Source organism: Schistosoma mansoni, chromosome 6, assembly GCF_000237925.1.
Source record: "Schistosoma mansoni strain Puerto Rico chromosome 6, complete genome".
Taxonomy (NCBI): Eukaryota; Metazoa; Platyhelminthes; class Trematoda; order Strigeidida; family Schistosomatidae; genus Schistosoma; species Schistosoma mansoni.
Window position 1 is genome coordinate 18,786,189 of NC_031500.1, and position 13,344 is coordinate 18,799,532.

The 13,344-nt window shown below is 35.0% G+C and overlaps 1 protein-coding gene and 1 non-coding gene across 2 annotated transcripts; one reads left to right on the forward strand and one right to left on the reverse strand.

Annotated features, from left to right (window-relative positions):
* Positions 1 to 1,194: 1,194 nt before the first annotated feature.
* Positions 1,195 to 5,607, forward strand: Smp_163950 (hypothetical protein; the record flags this gene model as incomplete). The annotated part of the gene is made up of 3 exons (XM_018798504.1): positions 1,195 to 3,222; positions 4,480 to 4,720; positions 4,886 to 5,607. 3 exons carry the CDS (start codon positions 1,195 to 1,197, stop codon positions 5,605 to 5,607), a joined length of 2,991 nt encoding a protein of 996 aa, XP_018653439.1.
* Positions 5,608 to 12,515: 6,908 nt separating this feature from the next.
* Smp_tRNA_00867_Pseudo_TTG.1.1 lies at positions 12,516 to 12,587 on the reverse strand. The gene has a single exon. It is a non-coding gene (tRNA).
* Positions 12,588 to 13,344: the final 757 nt, after the last annotated feature.

Consider the following 13,344-nt stretch of genomic DNA (forward strand, 5'->3'; position numbering starts at 1 on the left):
AATAATAAATTAGCAGCTAATTCATATTGATATCTCTTTATTAATGTATGAATTCATCACATAAGTCAATATCTTTACTGTATGAATGTTTCCATCCTCTAGAACATATCCGGTACACTGAGATGAATCAAAAACTCTTTCGTACTGAATAAATAAAACCGGACAATATTGCGAAAATTCCTTATTTCAAACTTAAAACGAATGTTCATTTTCCAGTTCCTTTTTTTCTGTAACCGGAAATCATTCGTAACTAAAAGACTTATATGTTAATAAGTGTGTAACGAAAACTACTAAATCTTCATAGTTGTTTGTTTCTATCTTTGTTGACTTAGTTTAAGATACCCACTTCCTGGTCAGAATATTTCTGTTTATCCTGTTACAAATTTGTTGTTAGATAGTTGAAGGAAATTCACAGAGAGCGTAAACATAAGTTTTATGCTAGTTGATAGTTATAGCTAAGATATATCATCGACCTTTAGCGGTATTTGTTTTGAGGAAATTGTGTCCCGTATTAGAATCTGTCAAGTCGCGATTGAGGAATCCTAGTGGTGAAGGTCTCTCAATAGGTCGAAACGGCCGTTCAATGCTTTCAGGTTTTCCTTGGTGGTCTAGCCTCAACTGACCCATGATTTCAACTATGAAAATACTAAATTCTCCACAAAACCCCTTCTGAACTTTAAAATAGGCAGAAGGTATTCATAAATTAACAAAGAAACCTAAGCTAATAAAAATATTTAAAAAAATGAATACCACATTAATGTATGTGTGTGTGTCAACATGTTTGTGTTTGTATACTGCTACTCTAATGAAATGAATAATAGTCTATTTTGATTGGTTGATTTATTGTATTGTTTAAAAAATAACCAATCAGAATTCAATAAAATCAGCTGGTAATTGATAAACTGTAAGGATTCCATAAGACGACCTTCATTTTGATTGGTTATCAGAAAGTTTTGATGCAATATATAAACCATTTGAATATTGACATGAAATTATATTAAAACCTTTGACTTTCCCTCGGTGTTAGGATGGGTTATGTATGTTTGAATTGGAATTAGATATTATCCTTTTATATATGTAAAATGATCACATAAATGCTGACATCCTGTGAAATAAGATCGTGATTATGTAATAATAGTATGGATACATATCAATTGTATTACAGTGTACAATGTTTTTAATATATCATATCTCATGAGTTGTGCTGTGGATATTTACGATTCTGGTCCTCATTTTAAATGGATTACTCGTAATAGTATTGATATGAATGGAGAAAGAAGTCGTATAAATAATGATGGTATAGGTTATAATCAATTTTTGGATTCAATACGTTTTACAATTCAAGATCTTGTTCAACAAGAAAGTTGTATTGGTTCATCAAATTATCCAGTTGATAAACCATCACGTCTTGTTCAAATTGAATGTCGTAAGCCAGGATGTCGTTGTGTACTTAAAAATGAACGTGCTCTAGCTATGAAAATTGTTCCAGGAATAACATTGGTTCAAGCTGAATGGTTATTACCAAATTCTGTTGTTTCAAATGGTGAAAAATCTAGATCACATCATAGTTCTCAAAATGCTGTAAATAATACATCTAATAATAAAGTTGCTTACAATCAGAGTGTACCGATTGTGAATCAGATGAAATCATCTTATTCACATTCTGTTGTTCTTACTTCTTGCTGTCCATCTTGGTTCGAATTAGTACGAAGAAATGTTATTGGACCATCTGATAATGGACCTCAGATTTGTCCAGAAGTTCCTGTCTGGTCAAGTTGTAAAGCGGTATGGCTTGCTAAACCAAAATTTATTTTATTAAGAAAAGATACTCAGTGTTTATTTGCAACGAATACTCAGTCACTTACTATGAGTTCAACTGAACTACTTAAAAAAGATGATCGTTCCACTATAACACTAGATGCAGATAATATTGGTATTCTTCGACCTGGAACTGTATTACAATTGATTGATTGTCGATCATGTCGACTTGTACATAAAGAAGATCAAATTTCTTATCGTCTTTCTGCTCGTCATCGTTCAAAACCAGTTTCTATGCTTCAATGTGCAATTGTTGGTGGTAAAGCATTAGCTGCTTTAGCTTCATCAATTACAAATTTATCTTCACAAGATGCATTGAATTGGTTTAATAATGGTCCTAGATTAGTTTATTTATCTTTAGCTTCAAAATCAATAATGTGCAGTCCTGTGAAAACAACATCCACCATTAACATCAATACTAATTATCGTAATCATAATAAGAATTCTAGTCATATTAAATTACCAGGTAATGAAACAGATTATAACATTTTTGATAATGGAGTTCATAGTATCTTATCGTTGTTAAGCACTTATCGACTCCCCTTAATTACACGTCCTGTAGTTGGATTACATTCAAGTGAATGGTTTCTAATGGGAAAATATACAAATCATTCATCTATATCCAATTCTGATTCTATCAATATGCATTCATTGCTACAAATATTCTCATGTCATCATGGTGATCTGATATTTTTAGAACCTTTATCTGATTGTACTAAATCTATTTATCAGAATGAATCATCAAATGAAGGAATCAAAAGTCGTTTTTTTGTAGTTACTACTGATATGTTATTACATCATAATTTTTTAGTTGCTGATTCACAAACATGTCAAGCCTATCAACAACAACTTGAAATACATGCATTTAGAGTATCACATTTTTTAGCTGCATGTCATCCTGTACAAGGTTTAACATATATTATAAAACATTTAGAAGATATTACACATTCATCTAATACTGGACCATCATATATACCATTGACTAGAACACTTGGACCAATTACTAGCCGTTTCAATACAATTGCTATTCAATCAGCTATATCAAGTATCGCTGCTATTGCCTCTTTAACTATGCATGAAGAATTGAATGATATACCAAATGATTCATATCAATTGAATGAGATTCAATCAAAAATATTGAACCATTTAACATTATATAATCATAATAATCCTATCTCTACTACTACTACTAACACTACAACAACTACTACTTATTATCATAATAGTAGTATTCATAATCCCATGCATAGATCATCAATTGATAATCATCACTTTTATCATTCGGCTAATTGTTTAACTAACACTAATTTACATACACAATCTAGTTTATCATCATCATTATTTACTAGTGAAATGGATGAAATGAATGCATTATGTGATGAAATTGAAGATATTTATTATTATGTACGTAATGGACATTTTCCAATGCAATCTCATTCATTATCTTCATTATTACATCATAGTCAAAAACAACAAAAACAACCACACCCACATCATCATCATCATGAAGGGAAGAATACATATTTGAATCATTTATCAGCTCCAATTTCACCATATTTAAACAAATTCGTTACTAATACTACTGATACTACTAATAATACTGCTGATATTACTACTAATAATCGGTGTCTATCCACTAAAACAACCAATAACAAACTATTGAACAATGAATGTCCCATAAAAACGAATCATCTCATTGATAATAAGATAATTAATATACCAATGAAAATAACTAGTAAAGCACCGGTTTTATTGATTCGTCCTAAACCATATCATGATTATGGTTGCTATGGGATAAATGAGAATGAAAGAAAAGAGATTACTCAATTAACTAGTACAGTGATATCGACTAATCAACAAACTACTACTATTACTACTAGTACTACTACTACTCATAATAATAATAGTAATGTATATGGTATGAATTATGGTAATTATGTATTCCCTGAAACATCCGTAGCAACAAAATCATGTCATCAATCTATTCAACCATTATCATCAATTAGAAATGATCATGATAAACTGCAAGTTTCGTCACATACTTTTACTCCTATTACTACTATTAACAATAATAATCATAATAATAATAGTACTAGTCGAATTGATAGTTCAATGGCATTTACTCCTTTTGTGTATTCTTCCACTACTTGTCATGAAAGTTTCCCTCATTTTACCACAACAACAGCAACAACAACAACATATGAATGTGAACGTGTTAATTTCACTGTACCATCATTGGTACGAACGAATGGAACTGGTTATTATTCAACACAAAATATTACAAAATTGGATACTAATAATCATAATAGCAATGCTATTTCATGTACATATTCTGTTAACCATTCTGTTCAACAACCTATTCATTCTATGGATAAACAATCTTCATATTCTGGTATGTTATCATCTTATTGTTCATATCTACCTGGCTTGGCAACAAAAACAACAACAACATGTTGTTCACATGGGATAAATCATTCATTGAAGCCATTGTTTACGACGTCGGCATTGAATATATCCTCATCTAAACAGAATTGTATATATCACAGAAATGAAAATAAAACAGAGGAGTGTATTTATGATGAACCAAAAGAGGAATATGATTCTATATCCACACCATTACGACAACGACAACCTCAACAACAACCCCAACAACAACACAAGACGATTTGTAATGTGTCAAATTATTCAACTTATGATTATGGATATAGTTTATCTTCACCGAAACATCATGATAGACATCATCTTAGTTTATCCTCATCTCATATTCATCCATCTATTAGCAGTCGACCAATGTATGAAAGGGATCATTCTGTGGGAAACGTTTGGAATTCATCGTTTTCTGTCAATAATCATAATAATAATAAAACAACCAATGTTTCCAATACTACTAATATCAATAAAAGTAGTACTGCCTTCCATTCGATTAGTAATATGTTCAATGATAAAGTGACTAGTGCAGTGAATTGTATACAAATTATTCCATCAAATGTTATACCTTTTTCAACGATCACCAATGTTACTACCAGTACTACTACTACTACTATTAGTAAAAATAATAATAATGTAGGTCATTATTTCACATCACAAGATCAACCGTCTTGTATGACAACAAGTTTTCGTCATCAGTCGGCACAGAATTCCTCATCATCAATACAACAACCACCATCTATGCCATTATTATACCCATTACCAGTATCGACGAATCATACATCCCGACTATATCAGTCTACGATAATATCTCCATCTATTGATAGGAAACAAATTATTCCACGACCATCATATAAACAAGTGACTCCAACGACAAATTTCGATTTCAGTATGCATCATTATCATAATCATTCAACAATTCCCTCGCCGTTATCCACTATGTTATTATTACAATCACCTAAACTTAAACGTACTGAATTAACTAATTCATCACCAGATACAGGAATTGGTATAGAAAGTACATATGATCAACAGACTACTACATGCACAGGTGGGTCTTTTACTCCTTTAAACACATATCATCATTCATTATCTTCATCAAATATGGCTGTATGGTCACCATCTCAGCATCATTGTCAACAGTTTAATCGACAAGATTCTATGACTACTCCTTCTACTATGAATAATCATAGTATTAGTTATGATAGTAGTCCAGATAAACATTTTAATTCATGTAAATTAACAACTTTTCCTGTTCAAAATAATCATTTGGATTTGATCACTACTACTACTATTATTACTACTACTACTACTCATAATCATATAAGTAGTAGAAATCAACAATATGCTTATCAATTTTAAATGAATTACCAATCAATAATCTTAATCATCATTTATTTGTCTTCCGAATAGGATCTATTCAATATCTTACCTATACTGATGGATAACCTTATCCGGTTTGTTGTCATGCCTTCATTTCAACAATACAAAAAACTGATGTATACATAATCTACATAGATATCAGGTGTTTGTATAATAGTCTATTCTATTTATTTCAAGACTTTTCATACTCTTTTTGAGTAGTTCGCTTATTTTTTACTAATGTGCCTCTCTAACCCTTACCCTTCCCCCCACTCCGCCCATTTATTATTGCCTTTAATCAATTTTTGTTGCTAACCATACAATTTAGTCAACAAGTCACCATCATTATTTATTGCTAATTATGCAAAAAAAAACTATGCTGATACCAGAGGTAAAGCCTCATGATAGGCCATTGCATATCTTCTTCACTCTGAATACATTAGATAGATGATAGTTTTATAGGCCAATATTGATGTATAAAAAGTCGTATATGCATCCCTATGGATACAGATAATCCTTATGGTAAAGTACCAGCAAACTTTTAATCGGCTATGGAAGATCCAGATCTTTTTTTTTAAAAAAAACCTTGTTCATATGTATAAATACAATAAGATATTACATTGCACGTACCCACGTGCACACATGAGAGAAGGAAGAGGAGGAGATACCAACACACATGCATAGGCATATACAACAATGAAACTAATGACTTATGGAGTTGCCTTGTATTTATGATACCTATTATTCTATACAGATATTTTATAAGCAGAATCACTACTGACAAAAATAATAGTAGTGTAACTAATGCTTTTGTTGCCTTGTTTCTTCTCATTTTTGGTCTTCGACTTCTTTTTTTGTTATCATTACTTTGTGTGTGTGTATGTGAGACCGCCAATATTACAAATGAGGAAGGTAATATTGAAGATATGTTTTTATGAAATATATTTATACTTATAAATACAATGCCATTTTCATTCATTCAGTCAGTCAATCACAACGTAGAACTTCGTACGTACGTACATCAGTTCGAGTTGCCATACCACATTAACACAGAGATGCAGTTGTCCATTCAAATCCCATAGTGGTCGAAGTAGTAAGAGTATAAACGGTAATCCGAAAGAGTTTGGAGATATTATTCAAGGAGCATAATCCAGTGAAATAAATTTGGAAAGAGAAAAAAGATGGAGACGTCAAGAATTCAGAAGATTAGAATTTGGGAGAACACAAAAAGTGGATGCACCTTCGCCATTGTAAACGATTTTGAGCCATGTCATTCAAGGTCTCTAACCATCGATTGCTATCATCTCGCGAATCCCAACCAGGTAGTCTACACCTACCAACATGGTTCAGTCCACTTGTCAGTGACTTCATGGATTTGTGTCACATTTTGGTCTGGCCGCCCCTAGCTTTCTTCCAACCTACTCCTACACCATAAAACACTACACGTCAGGGCAGTCGGTGGTTGGGCATACGTACCACGCGTCCCAGCCATCTCAAATGATGAAGTTTCACTACTTCATCAATCGATTTGCTATCCTTACCTAGTACCCGTTTCCTAACAACTGCATTACTTACTCGGTAGTAATGCCATTTTCAATTATAGACTAAAGAAAAATACTGTCTGTCTGTATGTTAAATAGGTTAATTGAAGAGCTTCATAAATTGGAATATGCACAAACTCATGTGATGATGAGGGCTCTTTTCGTAGTTAGTGACTTAATCATTAGATGATACTGTTCCATTAACTAAACAATTATTGACTAGAGTTGAGCAGTTGAGTAGGTTGTATAAAATATAACCAGTCACTCATTGAAGAACTTCGATTTCAAGTGTCAGTAGTGAAAGTTAATCAATCCATAGGATAGTAAAAGAAAATGTGTCAACAAAGAAGAATTCGATTTTCATTATTTTTTCTTCAGAACTGGAATCGATTTCGAACAGTTCTAAATGAGGTTATTATTGTTTGTTTGAACATCAACTCTGAGATGCAGGTACATCCTACTGACGAGTCCCGAATAGGACGAGATGCGCGTCAAACTGGATTCCACTGCTAGCCACTATCCATCTTTGCTTTGAATGCTTGTGAAATAATGCTATATCGAGGCAATACGCACAGTATGCACATATGGCCAATAAGAGAATGACCAGTTGCAGTCCTAAACATCAATGGGAAGATTCAAACAAACAATACTAAGTGAATTTAAACTTCACCCCATTGCACAAGCAAGTGACTATCAGGACTCAGTAGTTGAGTGGATAACGCGATGGCGTTTGAAGTGAACGGTACTGGATTCGAGTCCGAGAGTGAACATCATTTCTGAGATGTGGCAGGTACATCCAACTGACGAGTCCCAAATAGGACGAGACGCGCGTCCTGGATTCCACTACTAGCCACTATCCATCTTTGCCTACAGCTCTAAATAAGGTTATCGCTGTGTCTTTTGTCCTTTTAATGTCACATGACTTATTCCTCATGCGGAATATGACTTGTACAATCTTAGCACTGTGCCAAACCAATGACGTTCGACCGGCATGAGCATCCTACCATCTTTATTGGTCCTTTCTCTTGCCAAACTTTGTCTGTTGATTCCAAAACGTCAATAACAGCTTCCAACATATAAATCATTTATTTCAAACATACTTGGTTTATATACCAGCCAACACAGGCGATATCACATCATAAAATAGGAAATGACATTTGTCATAGTTGAAAGCGTGAGTCAATTGAAGCTAGACCATCAGGGAAAACCTGGAAGCACTGGACGTCCGTTTCGTCTTATTGTGGGACTCATCAGCAGTGCGCATCCACGACCTTGCCTCACGAGATTCAAACCCTGGCGAGGTCGTGGATGTGCACTGCTGAGGAGTCTCACAATGGGACGAAACGGCCGTCCAGGGCCATACTCGGAGCGTTTGACCTTAAGATCTGATCCACAAGGTAGTGGAACATCGTAAGGAGATGCATGACGGTAGTCTCCCAGTAAGGACGTAACGCAATATCATTAATTGATTTAATAATTATAGAGCTTCTTGATGGTTTACTATCTACAGCGTGTTGCATATTAAGATATATGATGAATTAGTAGACAAGATCCTGTCTTTACAATTATGTCTTTGAGGTTTCACAAAAACTTGCCATCTTCATGCAGTGATATATCCAAACGGTATTGATTGCTTCTGGGATTGTTTGGGCATTCAACATATCCCAGTTTCCATTTTTTATTTCAAGGGGTCTGAAAATGAAATTGGGTTATAAGTGGTTTGACGACCTGGAAGTGTAACAGCAACATTTAGACTGCAGCTATTTGAAGCCAGTTACAGACAACCTCTTTATGATTAGTTTCAGTGTATTACCGCCATTCCTATCGAATCTTACTAATAGAGACAAAGTGTGATGTATTGTTAAGGTTGATGTTCCCATGTCACTTGTTCGTTGTTGGGAAAAGCTATCTATGGAGGTTCTGGATATCCATTTTAAACGGCTTACTCTTACCATATCCTATTGCGGAGAATGGTATAAATTTGCTCTCATTCGGCCCTTGAGTTTATCGATGTTCGTTTGACCACTTTCTGACCAGCCTACCTGACAAGCGTATCCTTTTTTAATAATTAGTATCATCGGAAAAGTTGTTTGGATGACGCGTTGAAACGATAAGTACTAGATTCAGTCCTCACATATAAGTACATCTAGTCGATGAGTCGCAAAACAAACGAAATATGTTTCTTAAATTCCAAAACTAGTCATTGCCCAATATGAGAGAAAAGGCATGAATTATAGAAAGAACGATTTACTCCAAGGTTAGTTTATGTACAGAAAATGTAGGGTATTTCTAGCACTTTAGATGACCTTGACCTCCCGGAAACCTCTGGAACGGCACTAAACATAGTGGCAGTATAGGTAATTACCCAATCAGAAATGTGACATGTGGTTTTTCAATTTTTACATGTTTCTAGTAGATTGCTATTGAATGATGATTAGACAAGATGTTTCTCAGCGTTTTTAGAGCCTCTTTTTTGGCTTTTTTTCAAGGAATTTTCTGGGTCTCCCCAACAGGTAGAATAAGGTCGTATGCCATCAAATGTCTATTTGTTATTACTAAAAAATAGTTGAGAAAGGTAACAAGTAACAGGATGAGTAAATAACTTATTGAAATACTTGCCTGTAATATTTATATTAATTAATGTTTCGTTTATATCAGAAGTGGTTTTGTGGATATGAATCCTGGGTTCGAATCTCGTGAGGCGGGATCGTGGATGAGCACTTCTGAGAAGTCCCGTATAGGACGAAACGACCATCCAGTGCTTCCAGGTTTTCTATGGTGGTCTAGCTTCAATGGATTCATGATCTCAACTATTAAGATTTTTTTATACTTGACGATCTGCTTATTATGAATTACAAATATAATATTATTCATTGGTGCTTATCTAGTTCTATCTAATTATTATTGTGACTGATCGGTCAAGTGCTCTGGCGCGAGACTGGTAGGTCCTGGGTTCGAATCTCGTTGGGCGCGATTGTGGATGCGTACTACTGAGGAGTCTCATAATAGGACGAAACGGCCGTCCAGTGCTTCCAGGTTTTCCATAGTTGTCTAGCTTTAATTGACTCATGATTTCAAGTGTGACTGTTTTATTGTCATACAAATTTCACTGTGTCACTAAGAGATTTAGAATGTTATTGTTATAACATTTGGATCTTCATGTCTACACGAATAGGATGTTAATTTGTTTTAGAAGAATATCTACATTAGATTCTCTAACAGTGTGTATTCCACAGGACTTCAAATACGTGATTAGCCGTGTGGTGTGGGTTGCTTACATCTATATAAGTAGTATATGACGGTGGGCAGGCAGAAAATGTATTTCACTAGAAGATCGATGAAGAAAGAACGGAAGTGAAACGTAATTGGTATGAAAACGCATGAACAATGAAATCAGAGAAGATGGACTGAGATTTGCAAAAGTAATGGTCGAGATTGAGGCAAGGGATTGATAGTTTGCAAATTAACTGTTTACTGTATGGTTGTCGGATTTTACTGAAATAATCTGTAATTTTGAACTCAAATACATTCGATTGTCTCCACTCGTGTTCTCGTTCACTACAGCCTGACTAGAACCAAGACATGGCACAATCCAACAACAATGGACAATCAGTCAATCAATAATAATAAGTAATAAGGATAGGGGAATATATAACTTTTGGTAGTGTTGATCTCTCCGAGTTAGATCGTCCATTCTAAACATCATGTATACCGCCTACTTCATGTAGAAGTGAGCTTTCTAGCTATCGTACAAGTGTTATATCAGTTCCTTCAGATAACCTTCACTGTATTCGTAGGTGTTGTCATCTTCATTTCCTCTTGGATTTATGTTGACCATTTTACTTACTTACTTACGCCTGTTACACCTCATGGAGGAGCATAGGCCGACCACCAACATTCTCCATTCAACTCTGTCCTCGACAATCCTTTCCAGTTGTTTCCAGTTCTTATTCATTCTTTTCATGTCTGCTTTCAATTCTCGACGCAGTGTCCTTCCGTCTTCCTCTGTCCCTTTTCCCTCAAGGATTCCACGTTCGGGCTTGTGTTATGATGCAGTCTAATGATTTCCTCAATGCATGTCCTATCCAGTTCCAACGTCTTTCCCTAATTTCTTCTTTATTTGGAGAAGAGTGGCCAACAGTGGAATCCAGGACGCGCCCCTCCTCGTCCTATTTGGGACTCGTCAGCTGGATGTACCTGCATCTCAGAGTAAATGTTCACTCTCGGACTCGAACTCAGTAATGTTCGCTTCAAACGCCATTGCGTTATCAACTTAGCTACTGAGTCCTGATAGCCACTTGCTTGTGCAATAGGGTGAAGTTTGAATTCACTTGGTATTGTTTGTTTGAATCTTCCCATTGATTTTTGGGACTGCAGTTGATCCGTCTCTAGCCAATGTTCATCTTTGGAACCTCATTCATTCTTTCTCACAGTGGACTGTTTCTGATGGTATCCGGTCAACGGATATTGAGTATCTTGTGTAGACAATTGTTTATAAATACTTGTACCATTTTGATGATGGTTGTATGAGTAGTTCTCGAAGTTTCATCTGAGTACAGTAGAACTAATTGACTTGACGTACATATTGAAGATTGTGATTTTGATATTGTCCTTCATACAGTTGTCTTGAATTCCATATGTTCTTTATCTATTGGGATGTTGTGTTTGCTTTGCCAATCCCTGACTATACACCTTAATTTTATTGACTCATTTCATTGATAGTCTATTATCTTTCATAAATAAGAATACATTACGCCGAGAAACGGAGACAGACATGAGAAGAATGAACAAAAGTTGGATAGAACAAGAAAGGAAGGCACAGGACAGAGTGGGTTGGAGAATACTGGTCGGCGGCCTATGCTCCTCGACGAGGCGTAACAGGCGTAAGTAAGTAAGTAAGTAAGTAAGTAAGTAAGTAAGTAAGGAAGGAAGGAAGTACCTTTGATAAATGAATGAATTTATAAAGAAGGTGAAAATTAGAAAGATTCCATCTAGAAAACACCATACAAATCAATTCACATTTATTGTATGGATGTACTGAGTGGGCGCATGTAAATCGACAATCGATTTGTATACCCATGCATGAATGTCACATAACTACACTTATGTATATGTGGATAAGTGCATATATGCTTAGTTATGTGTACATAGTGCGTTCAATTTCATATATTCGTCTCTTATTACTAGGTATTAGTTTATTTTATGAAATTTTCTTATTTGATTTGATACAAAAAAGTTGACTATTAACATTCATAAATTATTGTAAGCAAAGATGGATAGTGGCTAGCAGTGGAATCCAGGACGCGCGCTGCTTCGTCCTATTTGGGACTCGTCAGCTGGATGAACCTGCCACATCTCAGAGTTGATGATCACTCTGGGACTCGAACCCAGTACCTTTCGCTTCAAACGCCATCGCGTTATACACTCGGCTTTGGATCCAAATCTTTCATTGGTTATGAGTTTAACGTTAAGGTATATCAGATTTTGAGTCTGATGTTTCCCGTGAGACTCGAGCCCTCATTATCCAAAGTAATGTAATCGGAAATGTTACTATTGTGATATTCAAGTTATAGCTGATCTCTTGTATGATTGATTACTGAGTCAGCGCCATTCTTCTCTTGTCCTTTTTAGTACTGACCAAATTTGGTCTATCAAGCTGTACAGTTAGTAGGTTATAGGAGAATTAAGATCTCGCACAGCTACTTTAAAATGATCCATGTCAACGAATTTCACGTCAGGATTCATACATATCTAAAATGAAACAGTCATCACCACTCTACATCAAAATTTCATCAAAGTTGGAACTATACAGCTGCAAGCCGACTCGATTGTTCTAAAGTTTAGACATCGGTCGTGAGACTGAAAGATCCTAAGTTCGATTCTTAACAGAATTGTGGATGTCTATTATGGAGGAACACCATATGACTTGGTAAAAGATGCGAATATGAGTCACTCTCAATCCAGCAGATTGGAGTGATAGGCAGAATACTTTAGGAAACAGTTCAACTGGCATTCAGCCACAATTTAGTTACCCACTATCTCCAGATAACCTGAATAGCAATTTGATGTGAGTCCTCTAACTCTTAGTGTGGTTGAAAAGTCTGTAAGTAATATAAACCCAGGAGAAGTAGCAGGGTCTAATATACTAGCTCCTGAGATTTTCAAGGATGGTGGTCCGGTTCCAGCAGTTAGATTG